The sequence below is a fragment of the Paroedura picta genome, chromosome 3 (assembly GCF_049243985.1).
Source record: "Paroedura picta isolate Pp20150507F chromosome 3, Ppicta_v3.0, whole genome shotgun sequence".
NCBI lineage: Eukaryota > Metazoa > Chordata > Lepidosauria > Squamata > Gekkonidae > Paroedura > Paroedura picta.
In genome coordinates, this window is record NC_135371.1 from 82,533,162 (window position 1) to 82,551,713 (window position 18,552).

The following is an 18,552-nucleotide window of genomic DNA, read 5'->3' on the forward strand; positions in this document are numbered from 1 at the left end:
CTTTGCTGAGTGGGCCTTTCTGCTATAAAAGGCTCTTCCTTGCCAGAGGCACATGCCAAAGGTGTGCGCAATACTACAAAAACCAAAGACTCTTGGGGTCTGGATCAAGCCAGAAGATTCTGTAAGGCAAGAGCTAAAGGACTCTTGGCTGTTGGCTCTTCCCTGGTGGTTCAAGCCAAAGGATTCAGTGAAGTACAGGACTGTTTGGGAAGTTTTGGATGGATCAAAGTGGCATGAAGACTGAAGGAGCTGAGGTAGTGACATGTTCTGTCTGTGCTATGTTTGTCTTCCTACCCCAGGGGGACAGCATTTACACATGCAGCAAGTGTAAATTAGTGGCTCTACTGGAAAAGAAGGTATGGGGATTAGAGAAACGTTTGAACACACTGCAATATATAAAGGAAGGTGAAGAGTTCATGGATAGAACTCATAAAGCACTCTCAAGAGTGCAAAAAGGATCTAGGAGTCTTAGTAGACCACACATTGAACATGAGTCAACAGTGTGACCCAGTGGCTAAAAAGGCAAATGGGATTTGGGGCTATACCAACTGGAGTATCGTGTCCAGATCACGGGTGGTGATGGTACCACTTTACTCTGCTCTAGTTCGGCCTCACTTGCAGTACTGTGTTCAGTTTTGGGCACCACAGTTGAAGAGGGATGTAGACAACCTGGGTGTAAACTGCACGGAGCTTTTATTCCAACCCCAGGTCGATTCAGTCCCTTCCCTCTACACAGAATGCGATTTCCATTTGGATTTGGGGCGATTTAAAATTTCCTTCTGCAGCAAGAAGGATTGATCCGGAGTGACCCTACCTTTATTGTGCGATATCTTAGAGTGCTTTTAATGCTCAATATTTCAAGATTCGGATTAGAGAAACCAGGCTGTTTTGAATCTGGGCTTTCCTCCGTGGTAGAGGACCCATGATTGGCCACAGGTGGTCATGTGACAGACTTGCCTTAAAGGAGAAGCCCCTAATTTCTCTCAACTTCTGTTGGTCCTGGGTTTTTCCTCCCTCCTCTGCCTTTTTCGATCTTCTCCCCCCCTCCAAGAAAAGAAAGAGGCTCCCTGCTTGGCTTCCCTCCCCCTCCTTCAAGAAAAGAAAGAAAGAGGCTTGCCCCCTCCCTTCTGAACTACCCTAACCACGTGCAGAACACTTTCCTGTTTCAGTGGGGGGGGGAGAGGAAGATCCGAGTTCAAAGCGATCTGAATTCAACAGGATTGACAATGGAATAAACAAAGTAAGTGCAGATTCTGCCCTGGAGCGTGTCCAGAGGAGGGCAACAAAGATGGTGAGGGGTTTGGAGACCAAGATATATGAAGAAAGGTTGGGGGAGCTTGGTCTGTTTAGCCTAGAGAGGAGACGACTGAGAGGTGAGCTGATAACCCTCTTCAAGTATTTAAAAGGCTGCCATATAGATGATGGAGCAGAATTGTTCTCTCTTGTCTGGGAGGGATGGACTAGGGATGGACCAGAACCAATGGGATAAAATTAATTCAAAAGAAATTCTGTCTAAACATCCGGAATAAGTTCCTGACAGTTAGAGCGGTTTCTCAGTGGAACAGGCTTCCTCAGGAGATGATGGGTTCTCCAGCTTTTGAAGTTTTTAAATAGAGGCTAAATAGCCATCTGACGGAGAGGCTGATTCTGTGAGGTTCAAGGGGGTGGCAGGTTAGAGTGGATGAACGATAGGGTTGTGAGTGTCCTGCATAGTGCGGGGGTTGGACTAGATCAGGGGTAGTCAACCTGTGGTCCTCCAGATGTTCATGGACTACAATTCCCATGAGCCCCTGCCAGCAAACACTGCCAGGGGCTCATGGGAATTGTAGTCCATGGACATCTGGAGGACCACAGGTTGACTACCCCTGGACTAGATGACACAGAAGGTCCTTTCCAATTCTATGTTTCTATGATTCTAACTCAGTGCAAGGTTAACCCTGACAAACTAGTTATGGTACTTTGGAGTATACATAGACTTGAAATGTTTGCTTGAAAATAATTATAAAAGGCCATTGAACAACACACAAGCAGATTTACAGAGAAGGAGAAAAATGAACTTTTCATGGTCAGCAAGAATGGCAACTGTAAAAATGAATGTTTTACCTAAGAAATTTCTTTATTCGAGTCCTTCCTATAGACATCAATAGTAAACCCAAGCAAAACTGGCAAAGTTGTTTAAACAAATTTATGTGAAACTACAAAAATCCAGGATGATAAGAGGCAAGGAGGACAGAGAGAACTAGTCTTGAAACTATACTACCACCCTTTTGTCTTAGTGTGGATAGCAGATTGGATTACAAACTCAATGATAAGAGAACATTGATTAGATGAAATTTTTGCATATTTTACTATGGTCAATGTTTGTAACTAAGAAAAAAAATAGACACCCACATTTGGAGAAATGCTTTGCTGAAAATATGGCAGAAATACAAAAAGAGAATAAGCTCTAGTGTATCAATGCTGGAATCTCCAGTAGAAGCCCATTTGAGTATGTCTCAATATAAGAGAACTGATTGTTTAAGATATTGAGACTTACTTACTAGTAATGGGCAGATCAAAAGTTGGGAGCAATTTTAAAAAGAAGGAAAATAAATTGATTTATTTGAATACTTGTAAATAACAGTGAAATTGAAATCTCAGCTAAGAGATTTGAAGTTGTCACCTGGCACAATGACAGAGTTTGGAACCATAGATACACAAAATAAACCCCAACTGCAAGGTCAACTATATAAGTTGTTACCGCTAAAGGTATTACGATGGCAGCAAGAATGCTAATTGCCGAACACTGGAAACAATCAGACTTACCTAAGGAGACAGATTGGATGGAGAAAATCAGAGAACTCTGTAAGATGGCCAAAGTTACTAATTTGGGACATAGAAGACAGATGGCATTTTTATTTGGACTATGTGCGTAGGTAATTTTGTAGTGTTTTAGATAAGAGGAATGAATTGCAAATTGTATTATGGGATGCTTACACCAAGAGAAACTTTTGTTTTCTCTTTTTCTTTTCTATCAATAATATAAAATTCTATGAAAAAAATAAAAATGGAAGTTTTTAGCCTTAATAAGTAGGATCTCTACCACATGAAGAATTTGCAGCTTGTCTGGTCGCGGGGCTAGTTCCCACTTACTGACATAATTGGGCAAGTTCCAGGGCTGGTGCGATTCTGGCCTTCTGTTGCCCCACAACAAGGGAATGCAGAAAAATCTTTGTTTCCTTTTTTGGCCCAAGATCCAATGGAGTGTATGTCAGGGCTGGGCTGTCAGGAGGTGGAAAATTCAGACTGTCCCCAGGCACTGCTCCTCCCTTCCCCCCTAAGCATCACTTCCATCTTCTACCCTTGCAACCCTTAAAAAAAATACAAGTCCAATTGTGTTACAATGCGATTCCAAAGTAACAAATCATAAACCCTCCACATTTGGTTTTCTTGGTTTATTGACATCAGGGACAGTCTGCATACGTGTATGTTTGGGGAAAATGGCGTGATAAAACAGTCAATTTTTTAAATCCCCTTGTGTGTGTTGTAATGGTTTTGCATTGCAACATTATCTTCATCATTCTTTAAAAATTATTTTGGGTTTGGAGGGGGGTCACTCAAATACTGCTGGAAGGTGATTGGGGAGTTCTCATCACATCACAATAACTGATGATTTAAATTAATGATGGAAAGTTTCCACTCCTTGTTCATCAGCTATCTCATGCAGTAGTGAAAATCCGTGGCAGACTGGAGAAAAACAGGCCAAAGGCTTCAATGCAGTAGTGGAAAGACTTGAAGTGACAACCTTTGAGCCAAAAACTAGGCAACAATGTGGCATAGCATCCTCCCTGTGGTAATGGTCTATTTGAAGTAATATGTCCCTGGTCTATACATGTCTTTCTGTAGACTTCTTCCTCTTTCTGTTCTGTTTGTCATCTACTGTTGGACCTTCTGCTGTGCTCTTTACAACTTATCCCCTATAAATGCCTCCTCTTTTCCCTGGTTCTTTTTGGGGGAGCCTGGAAGTAGTGTCTGAAGATCATGTTCATTACCAAAGCCTTTCCTGCACACCCTAGCTTCATTTTTACATTCCCTACACCCCCCCCCCCCACAGACACACACACTAACTCCAATCTATGTTCTGGCAGGTCTTAGACCAGAATTACTAGAGTACATTCCTTGCCTTTTTGTCACAGATCCCGATAACAGCCTACTTCTCATGCCACGTTTTTACTTAGGGCTGGTCTAAACCCCAAGCAGACATCTTCCTGTATGGTACCCCTTGGGGTCAGCCTTCTTGTTAGTTAATTAACAGAGTGGGTGTAGATTTTGGGCATCATTAAAGGGCAGCAAAACAGCAGATATTTAGTTAAATATAGTTCAGCTGTATGAAAAACACCATATGGATCTTCTGACTGAGTTGTTAAACACGTCAGGGAAAGGACTATTGCCACTGTTGATCCCCAGATTTTTTTGATCTTTGACTTGTCCCTCTAAAATAGTTTTTAAGTGACACATCAGTAAGAGGATATCTCATTTCAGTGATCTGTTCAAAGCCTAACAAATCGTTGTTACTATATATGGCACACAAGTAAATAATATTAACTCTATGTGCCCTGTTTTCACGATCCAATTTTAATATGGCATTGCCATAGCACTTGATATCTGTTAGCCAAAAAGCCTGAAACATGGCTGCTGCCTGCAAAGTGTCATGGAAAGTCTGTGGCCCAGCTGTAGAGCATCTGCTTGGCATGTAGATGATCACAGATTCAATTCCTGGCATCAATACCTAAAAAAGACCCATCAGTAGGTGACATAAAGGCTTCTACCAGAGACTCAGGAGAGCTGCTGCCAGTCTGAGTAGACAGTACTGGCCTGGTGGACCAGTGGTCTGATTCAGTGTAAGATGTCTTGGTGGACCTGTGTATGTGTTTGGATGTCATTGCAGCATCCTTCTGCACTGGATCATGCAAGATTTCTGAGCTTTCTCCCACTGAAGTATGCTGTAGACCAGCCTTTTTACCACTGAAAACCCCTGAAACATTCTTCAGACTGCGAGAAACCCCAGAAGTGGTGTGATCATGCAGAATATGGTTGGGAAGCATAGCTGTGTACACACCCACCCAGGGCCTCTCCACCTCCAACCCCCTCAGGGCACATCGTTGGCCATTTTGGGAGGAGCGGGTGGGTCAAGATGGCCATATGGACATATGACCCAATAAATGGCTAACAAATTTTAAATATATAGTCTCACCTCTTTGGGAAACCCTTCAGGGCCATCAAGAAACCCTTTCACAAAACTCTGGTTAAGAATACCTGCTGTAGATTGATAGAATAGGAGAAATTAGCCAGTTCAAGAGGGACTGAGCAAAAGGAGATAGCAAAACGGAGTGGTAAGAGAAGAATCTAGACATATGACATGGGGAGGAACATTGAGGGGCATTTCCCACGGCTTAAAAATAGCACAATGGTTGCCGATTGAAAACGCTACTAATTTGCCATAACGCACGACGTCGTCAACAATCTGCAACAATCCTGAAACCGACCCGCCAAAAGCGCTTCGTTGTGGCGCTTTCAGGGGAATCCAGAAAACTGGATTCACCCTCCGGATAGCGATACACTCCTGCAACCAATCTGCAACAATAGCGCTAAAGACCTGTGCGTTACCATTGTAGCTGGTTCTTCAAAGTCCCTCCCCCTGGATCTCTCCTCCAAACTTCCGGCGAAGCGATCGCCATTTTTTTTTCTCGGAGCGAGCGGGGATAAACGCACCGGCGAGCCTCTTTCTGTTTAGAGGCTTCCCTGGCTTCAGTCCTTCACCTTTAGTCACTAAGCACAAACCACTTAAAAGCCCGTTTGCTGAAATAAAGTCCCTTTATTTTTTACACATAAATTCAGCCGAAAATCGAGCCCGTGAGAAGGGGGGGGGGGAATTTTTTTTTATCACTCGAGGCAGCGTGCCAACGATCATACAATCAAACGATAGATCACATTAGGCAGCTGGATGGGTCTCTCCAGTGCAAGGAATCTATGTAGATTCGTTGCTATGGGTCTGTTTTTTTTTTTAAAAAAGCTTTCTTAAAGGGAAAGGGGCTGTTTGGGAGCATGCTAACGGCTGCCCATTGGCTGCTTGACGGCCAGGGGCGGGACAAGCTTGGCAATAGCGCTTCCTTTCTAGCGATTTCTGCCGAGACCGGAAGCCTGTGGGAAACGCTAAAAAACGCAACTGATTCCACTACAAAGCCAGGTGTGCAAAACGACGAATTCCACTATTTTAAATGGCGATTTTTCATTCCGCAAACAATTTGCAACAAAGATCGCCGTGGGAAATGGCCCTGAGAAAGACCATGGAGAACTGTTGTTGAGCTGAATGTCAAGAAAGGAAATTTTGTACTGCATATCAAGAAGGCAACAAGTGAGAGTCAACTGACATTTGATGAGATGGGCCATATTTGTTCATTTGCATCAATTATATACAGGTGGTGTAGGGAGGCACATAATTTTTTCAAAAAAGGTCATGTGTGATTGAATAGAACTATCTCCCACCTTACTTTCCCATGCTCTGCAACTGTACTTTCTCTTTGCTTTATGAGCCAGAGAATATGACAGAGAAAGCCAATGAAGGTAAGAGAAGCTAAATTCAAAGACACAGCAACCAGAAAGTGAAGATAAGGTAAATGACCAGACTGGTGGGCTTGCTGTGGAATCCTAGTCAGAGTTTCACCCTTCTTAAATTCTTAGGAATGCACCACTCAGGACTCTGGTGTCAGAAACATTAGAATTTACTTGACACTCTGTGGTTAACCCATAGAACTTTGGGCAAATCCAGAGCATAACACTGTTCTGGATAATGTGACTTCAGTTGTTTTTTTTTAAATTTTGCCAGAAGCAATATTTAACGCAGGTGACCCTTATTACACCCCCCCCCCCTTAGCCTTGGAAGGAAAGAGAGGGAGCAGCAGACCTGCCCTCCTCTCCAAGCTAGGACACAAGAGCTATTTGTTACATTTTAGCAGACAAACATAAGAACTTGTGCAGACTTTCTCAAGTTAAACAACACTTTATTTCTACAAGGCAGAACTCAGGGCATTGCAAAGATCGGGATTTAGGCACACTAAGGCAAATAAACACAAAGACAGGTTCTAATTCAAGTTCAATCTTGCTTGCATCTGATCTGGGTGGATGCAGGATGCCCTGCACCTGCACCTCTTCCCTCTTTTGCATTTGTCCCCTCTGACAAGAAACATAGGATCCTCTGAGTTCCCAACCAAGAAGGAACCAAGCCAGAAAAACCAGAAGGAAGCCCAAAATAAAGGAACAGTTCATCTTTTCAGACCTCACTCTCCTGCCTGCCAAGTCTGCACCATCGAGTCAAGAGGTGTTAATGCATGAAAGAACTGGAAAGGATGAAACTGGCAAGAGCATCTTTCTCCCTTTTTCCTAGCCATGAAGATGCCTGAACCTATTTTGATCACCATAATTGCTAAGGCATCTCCTGTCCCCCCCACTGCCACTCATCGCACTACAGCAAGATCGGAAGAGAAGTCAAGGAGCAATGCCAGCAGGAACAGAGGCTGATTCAGGGATGGACAGGCATGGAGAGAGTCCAAATTGAAGGCAGAGATCAAAGCAGGCTTTAGAGATTAGCTAAGGGAGGCAAGAAATTTAAAAGGGTGGCAGGATAAAAAAGAGCTGTAGAGTTTGGGCAGAAAGATCTCATGCAGTTAGCTCCACACATATATTTCCTATATGCAGACATGCATATGAGGAAGTAGTCTGTGGCTTGAAAAAACTTATGGCACAATCTATTTGTTGTTAGCCTTTAGGGTGCCACAAGACTTTTTGTTGTTTTATATGCAGACATTGATTGCAGCATCAGGTAAAATGATCTCATACCACTAGCATAGTAGTGTGAATATAAATGGTGCTTCTCACAATACTGCTTAGCTCTGGGCCTTCTTGACCAGCGGAAGCAGGCAATCTCCTGCCCCTGTTCTCAGTGTCTTGCCTTTACAGCAGGAAAAGGGGACAGTTGCAAAATGTGATGATGGTGATGCTCAAGGGTTTCCCCCCAATTTCTATGATAGACTGGAGTGTCACCCAGAAGTAGCATTGTTGTTGTTATGTGTGCGAAGTCGTGTCCGACCCATCGCGACCCCATGGACAATGATCCTCCAGGCCTTCCTGTCCTCTACCATTCCCTGGAGTCCTTTTAAGTTTGCACCTACTGCTTCAGTGACTCCATCCATCCACCTCATTCTCTGTCGTCCCCTTCTTCTTTTGCCCTCGATCACTCCCAGCATTAGGCTCTTCTCCAGGGAGTCCTTCCTTCTCATGAGGTGGCCAAAGTATTTGAGTTTCATCTTCAGGATCTGGCCTTCTAAAGAGCAGTCAGGGCTGATCTCCTCTAGGACTGACCGGTTTGTTCGCCTTGCAGTCCAAGGGACTCGCAAGAGTCTTCTCCAGCACCAGAGTTCAAAAGCCTCAATTCTTTGACGCTCGGCCTTCCTTATGGTCCAACTTTCGCAGCCATACATTGCAACTGGGAATACCATAGCCTTGACTAAACGCACTTTTGTTGGTAGGGTGATGTCTCTGCTTTTTAGGATGCTGTCTAGATTTGCCATAGCTTTCCTCCCTAGGAGCAAGCGTCTTTTAATTTCTTTGCTGCAGTCCCCATCTGCAGTGATCTTGGAGCCGAGGAAAATAAAATCTGTCACTATCTCCATTTCTTCCCCATCTATTTGCCAGGAATTGAGAGGGCCGGCTGCCATGATCTTTGTTTTCTTGATGTTGAGTTTCAAGCCAACTTTTGCACTCTCCTCCTTCACCCGCATCAACAGGCTCTTTAGTTCCTCTTCACTTTCTGCCATTAGAGTGGTATCATCTGCATATCTGAGGTTGTTGATATTTCTCCCTGCAATCTTGATCCCAATTTGTGACTCCTCTAATCCCGCCTTTCTCATGATGTGCTCCGCATACAAGTTAAATAGGCAAGGCGACAGTATACAGCCTTGCCGAACTCCTTTCTCAATTTTGAACCAATCCGTGATTCCATGTTCAGTTCTCACTGTTGCTTCTTGACCTGCATATAAATTTCTCAAGAGACAAATAAGATGCTCTGGTATTCCCATCTCTTTAAGAACTTGCCACAATTTGTTGTGCTCCACACAATCAAAGGCTTTAGCATAGTCAATGAAGCAGAAGTAGACGTTCTTCTGGAACTCCCTAGCTTTTTCCATGATCCAGCGTATGTTGGCAATTTGATCTCTAGTTCCTCTACCTCTTCGAAATCCTGCCTGTACTTCTGGAAGTTCTCGGTCCACATATTGCTGGAGCCTAGCTTGTAGGATTTTGAGCATAACTTTGCTAGCATGAGAAATGAGTGCAATGGTGCGGTAGTTTGAACATTCTTTGGCATTGCCCTTCTTTGGGATTGGAATGTAAACTGACCTTTTCCAATCCTGTGGCCATTGCTGAGTTTTCCAAATTTGCTGGCATATTGAGTGTAGCACTTTTACTGCATCGTCCTTTAAGATTTTGAATAGTTCAACTGGAATGCTGTCACCACCACTAGCTTTATTGTTGCTCAGACTTCCTAAGGCCCATTTGACTTCACATTCCAGGATGTCTGGCTCCAGGTCAGTAACTACCCCACTGTGGTCATCAGGGATGTTAAGCTCGCTCTTGTATAGTTCTTCTGTATAATTTTGCCACCTTTGCTTAATCTCTTCTGCTTCTGTGAGGTCCCTACCATTTTGGTCCCTTATCATACCCATCTTTGCATGAAACATTCTCTTCATATCTCCAATTTTCTTGAAAAGATCTCTGGTCCTCCCCATTCTATTGTTTTCTTCTATTTGTTTGCACTGTTCATTTAAGAAGGCATTCTTATCTCTTCTAGCTTTTCTCTGGAATTCTGCATTCAATTGGGTGTATCTTTCTCTTTCTCCCTTGCCTTTCACTTCCCTTCTCTCCTTAGCTATTTGTAAAGCTTCCTCAGACAGCCATTTTGATTTCTTGCATTTCTTTTTCTTTGGGATGGTTTTAGTTGCTACCTCTTGTACAATGTCGCGAACCTCCGTCCATAGTTCTTCAGGCACTCTGTCTATCAGATCTAATTCCTTAAATCTATTTGTCACCTCTACTGTATATTCGTCGGGGATATGATTTAGTTCGTACCTGAGTGGCCTAGTGCTTTTCCCTACTTTCTTCAATTTAAGCCTAAATTTTGCAACAAGAAGCTCATGATCTGAACCACAATCAGCTCCTGGTCTTGTTTTTATTGCCTGTATAGAACTTTTCCATCTTTGGCTGCAGAGTACATAGTCAATCTGATTTCTGTGTTGACCGTCTGGTGATGTCCATGTGTAGAGTCGTCTCTTGGGTTGTTGGAAAAGAGTGTTTGCTATGACCATTGTATTCTCTTGACAAAATTCTACCAGCCTGTTCCCTGCTTCATTTTGTACTCCAAGGCCAAACTTGCCTGTTATCCCAGTTATCTTTTGGCTTCCTACTTTAGCATTCCAATCCCCCATGATGATAAGCACATCATTTTTGGGCGTTGCTTCTAGAAGGTGTTGTAGGGCTTCATAGAACTGATCAACTTCATCCTCTTCAGCAGCAGTGGTTGGGGCATAGACCTGGATCACTGTGATGTTGAATGGTTTGCCTTGGATTCGAACTGAGATCATTCTGTCATTTTGGGGATTGTATCCCAAGACTGCTTTTCCTACTCTCTTATTGATTATGAAGGCTACTCCATTTCTTCTGCGAGATTCTTGTCCACAGTAGTATACCTGATGGTCATCTGAATTAAATTCACCCATTCCTGTCCATTTTAGTTCACTGATTCCTAAAATGTCGATGTTCAGTCTTCTCATTTCTTGTTTAACCACGTCCAGCTTGCCTTGATTCATGGATCTGACATTCCAGGTTCCTATGGAATAAAAATCTTTACAGCATCGAACTGTCTTTTCGCCACCAGTTACTTCCACAACTGAGCGTCCTTTCGGCTTTGGCCCAGCCGCTTCATTCATTCTGGCGCTACTCGTACTAGCCGTCTGCTCATCCCCAGTAGCATATTGGACACCTTCCGACCTGAGGGGCTCATCTTCCGGCGTCATATCGTTATGCCTATTGGAACTGTCCATAGAGTTTTCGTGGCAAAGATACTGGAGTGGTTTGCCATTGCCTTCTCCAGTGGATCACCTTTTGTCAGAGCTCTCAGCTATGACCTGTCCGTCTTGGGTGGCCCTGCACGGCATAGCTCATAGCTTCACTGAGCTACGCAAGCCCCCTTGCCACAACAAGGCAGCGATCCTTGAAGGGGGTATTGAAGTAGCATTGCATTCCCTTAAAACTGTACCCTCCCTAAGACATCCCAGCATTTGCTGGCAACCCTACCTAGCTCTGAATCCTCATGCACGGCATTTTCTTAAAATTAAGGAAGTTGCTAGTTCTCTAATCAGAATTGTGACAGCACACCTGCATATCTTTATCATATAAACATGTATAAATGAGCCTTTCTGTCTGTATGCGTGTATGTTGTATCCTTGATGTGAATTATAGCATCTTTTGAACCAGCCAAGTTTGTCATTTTAAGAAAATTAAAATTTTGCTTCTTTTTTCACATTCTTCCAATGACTCTGCATTAGCCAATATCACTTGAATGGAAAAGCTGGCATTAATTTATTGAGGTGTGAAATCCAATTAAGAAGCCATTTAATTCTTTTGTGAGAACTTAAAACTATGTAGACAGAGCTTCTGGTGCCCTTTATCTCTACCACCCCAATATAGTTTAGTTTAGGGTTTTTGGGTGACAATTTGAGAGGGAGGAGAAGCTGAAAAGTCTTTGTTTCATGGCTCTATGTGCAGCAGGGCACAGAACTGGGTAAGCTACTGGCATGAAGGGATAGCTCATCCGCTTGGGCTTGCAAAGGAAGCTAACCCCCTCCCAAGCACTGGAACTTCAGCCACTCATTCCAGCCCCCTTGTGTTTCCTCTCTTGGCTTAGACAACCGTTTAGCCTGAGGACGAAGGCTGCCTGCACTCGAAAGCTCACGCCTTGAATAAACCTTTGTTGGTCTTAAAGGTCCCACTGGACTCTGGTTTTATTGTGCTACTTCAGAGCAATACAGCTACCCACTTGAATCTAACAGTAATGCCTGTGTGTAACACTGTGATCTGTCACAGGATAAGAATATGGTAAATACAGAAGAGCAAAACAATTTTGCTCCACCGGCTATATTGATAGAGTCTCATCTTTAGGGGGATATTTAGAGAAAGACAAACTTTGACTAAGCTGCATCTGTATTTTCTGCTTTGGTATGTTGACCTTTACCAAGACACTAAGGGCTTAACAAGACAGGTTGCTGGGAGTTTTGTGAACAAAGCTCCCAGTGTTTGCTAGTTTATTAAAATATCACAGTGGAAGCCCCAAAATGCAGAGTAGTGCCATAGTATGAAGAGAACAGAATTTACATGTGCCTTCAGTTTCCTGGTCTTAAGTGATCCTATAAAATTGCCATTTGTCCCATTGGTGCTGCTGTGCCTATAGATCTGCCAAGGATTGAGCTGGAGGTCCAAGGCAGGATCGTAACCCTGTGCTGTAATCAGTCAATGCATGGTAACATCCCAGTTTCTGGATCCAGTCAGTTTAAACTGAGACTGACCAATAGCACATACTGGCAGGAAGATATATTGTTTTGTACTGTTTATAAATTGGGGATATTCAAAGGGTTCTCTAGTTCAGTTTCAGTTCAGTTTTGCCTCTTGTACCACCTGGCTGGGGCCACAATAAAGAGTTGAAATGAACTCCCACTGTCCTGATCTCTGAACCCACCTGAAACCCTACTGAAATGCTGAAATTTGATCCAATACAGCCCTTTCCACCATTTCCCCCAGAAACACTGAGAGATGGGTCGATAGTTGTTGGGATCTTGCAATCTAAAGATGGTTTTTCTTCAGTAGCGGGCATACCACTGCCTCTTTTAATCCCTCCAGGAATTGACACAGGTCACTAAAATGGCCCAATTGGCATTATTCCGCCTTCACCAAGTAAGGCTTCTAGCACCCTACCTGGCCCTCAACCACCTAGCCACAGAAATCCATTCAATGATCACCTTCAGACTAGACTTCTGTAACACACGCTATGTGGGCCTGCCTTTGTCCTTGACCTGGAAGTTGTAACTGGTAGGGAATGTGGTAGCAAGGGTTCTCACGGGAACATCATGGAGTGCCCGTATGCAACCAGTTTTACAGCAGTTACATTGGTTGCCAGTTGTATACCAGATCAAGTTCAAGGTATTGGTTTCAACCTTTAAGGCTATTCATGGTTCGGGTCCTGTGTACTTGAGGGACCGTCAATCTTTTTTTTGCCCCTCACAGGGCACTCTGCTCTGCAGGGTTAAATAGGCTGGTGATCTCTGCCGCACAGCAAGTGCACCTGGCCTTGACCCGGGCTAGGGCCTTTTCAGTCCTGGCCCTTGTATGGTGGGATGAGTGCCCAGAAGAGCTGAGGACCCTGATAGAACTGCCCTAGTTCCACAGGGCCTGCACAATGCAGCTCTTCCACTAGGCGTCCAATTGAGGCCAGGGAAGATTTACTGGCTCTCTCTTCTGTGTACCTCCAAAGCATGTGAAAGCCTGTTGACTTGGGTTATTGGGATATTGGGAGGGTTGTCAGATTGGCTTTATTGTATGGTTTTACTGTGATTTTTTACTGTTGTACACAGAGCCTCTTGTGGCGCAGAGTGGTAAGGCAGCCGCCTGAAAGCTTTGCTCATGAGGTTGGGAGTTCGATCCCAGCAGCTGGCTCAAGGTTGACTCAGCCTTCCATCCTTCCAAGGTCGGTAAAATGAGTACCCAGCTTGCTGCTGGGGGGTAAACGGTCATGACTGGGGAAGGCACTGGCAAACCACCCCGTATTGAGTCTGCCATGAAAACGCTAGAGGGCGTCACCCCAAGGGTCAGACATGACTCGGTGCTTGCACAGGGGATACCTTTACCTTTACCTTTACACAGTAACAAATAATATCAACTGAGTCTAGAAAGAAGACTGAACTCCAATTTCCATATTTCACACATTGATGCCACATTAATCTATTTTCCCATCAATAGGACAGAATCAAATAAAGCCTACAGTTTGCTATTTATTTATCACACTAGCAAGAAAGCCCATTGCAGCCATGAATGCAATGGGCGCTAGGACCCAGGGGACACCGGCAGGCGCAGAAGAAGAAGAAGAAGAAGAAGAAGAAGAAGAAGAAGAAGAAGAAGAAGAAGAAGAAGAAGAAGAAGAAGAAGAGTTGGTTCTTATATGCTGCTTTTCTCAACCCGAAGGAGGCTCAAAACGGCTTACAGTCGCCTTCCCTTTCCTCTCCCCACAACAGACACCCTGTGAGGTGGGTGAGGCTGAGAGAGCCCTGATATCACTGCTTGGTCAGAACAGTTTTATCATTGCCATGGCAAGTCCAAGGTCACCCTGCTGGCTGCATGTGGGGGGGGGGGTGCAGAATCAAACTTGGCATGCCAGATTAGAAGTCCGCACTCCTAACCACTACACCAAACTGGTTCTCTCTCTCTCTCTGGCAGCAGGAGCCATATGAGGTAATCAGGGCTCATTTGTAGTAGGGAATCAAGGCTCATTTGCAGTTTGGGGCAGCTGTCTCTGTCTGTCTCTCTCCCTCGCAGCAAGAGTCATAGCAGATAATCAGGGCTCGTTTGTGGTTTGGCAGGGGTTTCTGTGTCACTCTCTCAGGCATCTGAGAGCAAAGTGGCTAGCGTCCAGGGAAGGGGGTGGGAGCTGTAGGGGCAGGGCCAATCAGCATGCAGCCAGCTTTGCTTGCTGCACCTTGATTGGCCCTATTTCAACTCAGAGACCCTGGACTCATTCCACCTCCCAGGCTGTTTCACAAATATTAAGAGGAACAATGGATAAGGATGGCTTTTGTCTATTATAGCCAGGAGATCCTAAGACTGCCTGGCTGCCAGGCAAGAGGCCTTTGGAGGTGGTTTGCCATTTCTCTGGCCCCATTTCATGTCCCTGGTATTCCTTGGAGGGCTTCCTTCTAAGGGTTTGCCAGGGCCAACTCTGCTTAACTTCTGAGATATGATGAGATCAGGCTTTCCTGGGCTATCCAGTTCACTGAATCATTCTAGACATACATATTCCCTGTTTGTAACAGGCAAAGCAATCCCCTTTAGATTGACTGTCAAACATCATTGTTGTCGTATCTAGCTTCAGCTTCAGTTTGTTTACCGTTAGCATTACTATTGGAACATGACAGTCCTTCTGGCTGACATGTCTGGAAGCTAATTTAAAGAAATATAGAGAAATAGAGACATATATATCTCTGTTAATCAGCAGATATTTGAAACACAAAAGAATCTGCAAAAATCTATCAATATGCAAGGCAGTAAATTGTGAACACCAATCCATTCTTCAGACTCTTAAACAAAAACCTATAATTTGGCTTCAATGTGTTTATATGAATATGATAAATTTTAAAAATGTAAAATAGGAAGAGAACGCAAAAGAGCAAAAGAGGATGAACACATATCTCTGAGAGCTAGTAGCCCAAATCACAGGAGCTAATGATGACAAATTGATAGGAATAACAGCCATTTCTCAGATCAGATCTGCAAAGGAGAGAAAGAAAGCAAGATTCACTCATGCATAGTAAAACTCATCATTTCCTGTAATAATGCTGAATCAAAATGCTGTAATAAATCTTTAAACCAATTTAGTGCAAGCTAAAAGAAGCCTACAACACTTTAATACAATTATGATGCTTTATGGTAATTTTTAAAATGCAATTCATGGTAAACTTACAAGGGAACAGAGCTGAACTGTGATGAAAAGCACAAAATATTATAGGAAAAACCTATTGTGAGAGCAAATTATTCCCTTTTCCTCTATCTCCATCCTACTAGTTCCCTTGCTATATTTCTGTCAATCTAATTCTGACGCCCCCTCTCTTTCTATTCTTGAGCCACCCTATTGCATCAGTCAATATCAATAACACTTCCATGGTCACAGGTCACATTCTTCTTAGAGAACGATGCTAAATGGGGAACCTGTTTTTACCTTCCCAATCTACTGCCATGGAAAAAGGATGCTAGCTATGAGTTCTCAGTCCTTTCCATGTTCACATAAATCTTATCAGCACATGCCATCAGGAATAGAAAACTTGCTTCATTTCCTGTACTATATAAGCAGAATCGAATTCAATGGGCTTAGAAAGGTGTAATTCTGCTCAAGACGTTAGCTACCTTGCACTACTCCAGGTCCATTCCTGATAGCTTGCACAAATAGTTTCATTATTCTTACACTTGCATTTTTTAAAAAAAGGTTTCTATAGGCTTTAGAGCAGTTTTATTCTGAATCAGAAATAACTGCGAACTCCTCTTGTTTTCTTCTGTGGTGAGAAAATGGAGGTTATATATATATACTAGTAATCAAGCCCGCTGCAGCTAAATGCAGCGGGCGCTAGGCAGTTACCGTAGGTGGGTCATGGGAATTGTATTCCATGGACATCTGTAGGGCCGGAGCTTGACTCTACCTGAGTTATCCTCTACCTCCCCCCAGTCGAGGCCGCCATGGCAACCCCTTGCCCTCGTCTGCCTGGAAACCAGGCCCCGCCCCTCACCTGCAGTCTCTCCTTCAGCTGCGGTAGCAGCTGCCGGAATCGCTGGACGGGGTCAAAGCCCTGCGGCTGCGTGGCCACCTGGAGGCCAGATGGGGCCTGTAGTTGAGCGGCGGCGACCGCCGTGGAGGCCTGAGCGGTTGGCTGCTGGCCGGGAGGCACCCCGGGGGCGGCGGGAGGCGCGGCCTGGGCCAGCTGCTGCTGCTGCTGCTGCTGAGGCGCCGCCGCCACCATGCTGCTTTCTTGGCGAAGAGGACTATGCCGCTTGGAACGCTCCAGTCGTGTGGAGCGGAAGTGCCCTGGTAGCAGCGAACTGCATTTCCCAGCAGGCCCAGCGCCGCGTCCGGAAGTGCCCCGTAGCGCCGCTGATGGTCTCCCGTGGCTGCTCCCGGGATCGCGATGGCGCCCACCATCCAGACCCAGGCGCAGCGGGAGGAGCCGGGCCACATATAATAATAATAAGAAGAAAGCTTTATTGAGAAGCACTACATACATCTAGACTGGCGAAGTCAAATCTGGCTTGAGGGCAGATTTGCTTCTTCTTATCAATACAATTCTCCCGCCTAAAACTTGAAAGTTCCCAAGGCAGGGGAGAGGGAGAGAAGAGACACTTGCAATTAAAAACAGTGATACATTCTCATGGCCTTGACTGTCTTCCACAGTTGATAGTGAAACCAGGCCCAGCCGAGAGGCCCCAGCAAGTGATAAGGGTTACAACAACATACATTTCACTTTCTACTTGTTAGCATGATTACAGGACCTGGAGCAACCAGGCGCCTGTCAAGAGCTGAGAGAACTCACAACTAGCTTCTTAATGATCAGAAAGCTTTATTGAGAAGTACTACATGCATCAAGACTGGCGAAGTCAAATCTGACCTGAGTCCAGATTTGCTTCTTCTTATCAATACAATTCTCCCGCTCAAAACTTGAAAGTTCCCAAGGGAGGGGAGAAGGAGAGAAGAGGCACATGCAATTAAAACAGTGATACATTCTCATGGCCTTGACTGGGTGATAGCGAAACCGGGCCCAGCCGAGAGGCCGCAACAAGTGATAAGAGTTACAACAACATATATTTCACTTTTAATTGTTAGCATGAATACAGGACCTGTAGCAGCCAGGCGCCAAGCAATATAACTGTCATGGAAGAACTCAGGCTAATTTATGACAGAGATTCTACAATCCTGACATCCTTCCACCCTAAAAAGGACCCCCCCACACACTAGCCTGCATCCACTGGGCGAGGACAATTCGGGAATGCACGGTGGAACGCCCGAAGGAGGCTTTTACATTCGCTGCCTCCACCCACTCCCTCTCCCCCGAAGGGAAATCTTTCCAATCCACCAAATATTGGAGGCGGCCCTTGTGCACACGAGAGTCCAAGATCTGATTGACTTCGTAGTGGGTGTCTTTATCAATGTAGACAGGCACTGGTGTTGAGAGCGGGGGGTGCCACACATCCGGCACCGGGGCTCGCCGCAGCAGGCTGGAATGAAAAACCGGAAGCACATTCCTGTAAGTTTTAGGCAAACGCAATTCCACAGTCACAGAATTGATCAGCTTCACGATGGGAAAGGGCCCCACAAATTTGGGACCCAGCTTCTTAGATTGTTGCTGACAGCGTAGGTTTTTTGTGGACAGGTAGGCAAGGTCACCTACCTTCCAGGCTGGTGCAGGTGCACGTTTTTTTTCTGCCTGGGACTTATAAGCTTGTTTAGCCTCCTCAAGGCTAGAGACAATATCAGGCCAACCTGCACTAATAGTTTCTGCCCATTTTGTGACTTCAGGGGCTTCAGCAGAAACGAAATCCCAGGTGGGTGCAGCAATTAAGTCTGTCCCATACACCCCCTTAAAGGGAGACACTCCTGTGGAGGCATGCACCCCGTTGTTGTAGGCAAACTCAGCAAGTGGCAAGAGGGCAACCCAA

The 18,552-nt window shown here is 44.7% G+C and overlaps 2 protein-coding genes across 4 annotated transcripts in view; one reads left to right on the forward strand and one right to left on the reverse strand.

Moving 5' to 3' along the window:
• Positions 1-18,552, forward strand: part of CAMK2A (calcium/calmodulin dependent protein kinase II alpha) — a 258,280-nt gene that overhangs the window by 126,415 nt on the left and 113,313 nt on the right. The window lies entirely within an intron of this gene.
• LOC143831188 (uncharacterized) lies at positions 15,436-17,771 on the reverse strand. The gene is made up of 2 exons (XM_077324256.1): positions 16,632-17,771; positions 15,436-15,621 (listed from the first exon to the last, which is right to left on the reverse strand). Exons 1-2 carry the CDS (start codon positions 17,121-17,123, stop codon positions 15,616-15,618), a joined length of 498 nt encoding a protein of 165 aa, XP_077180371.1. The 5' UTR covers positions 17,124-17,771; the 3' UTR covers positions 15,436-15,615.

What these genes read in the sequence shown, in the direction of transcription:
- LOC143831188 (XM_077324256.1), bottom strand. Translation starts at nt 17,123, where the DNA reads ATGTATGTAGTGCTTCTCAATAAAGCTTTCTTCTTATTATTATTATAT.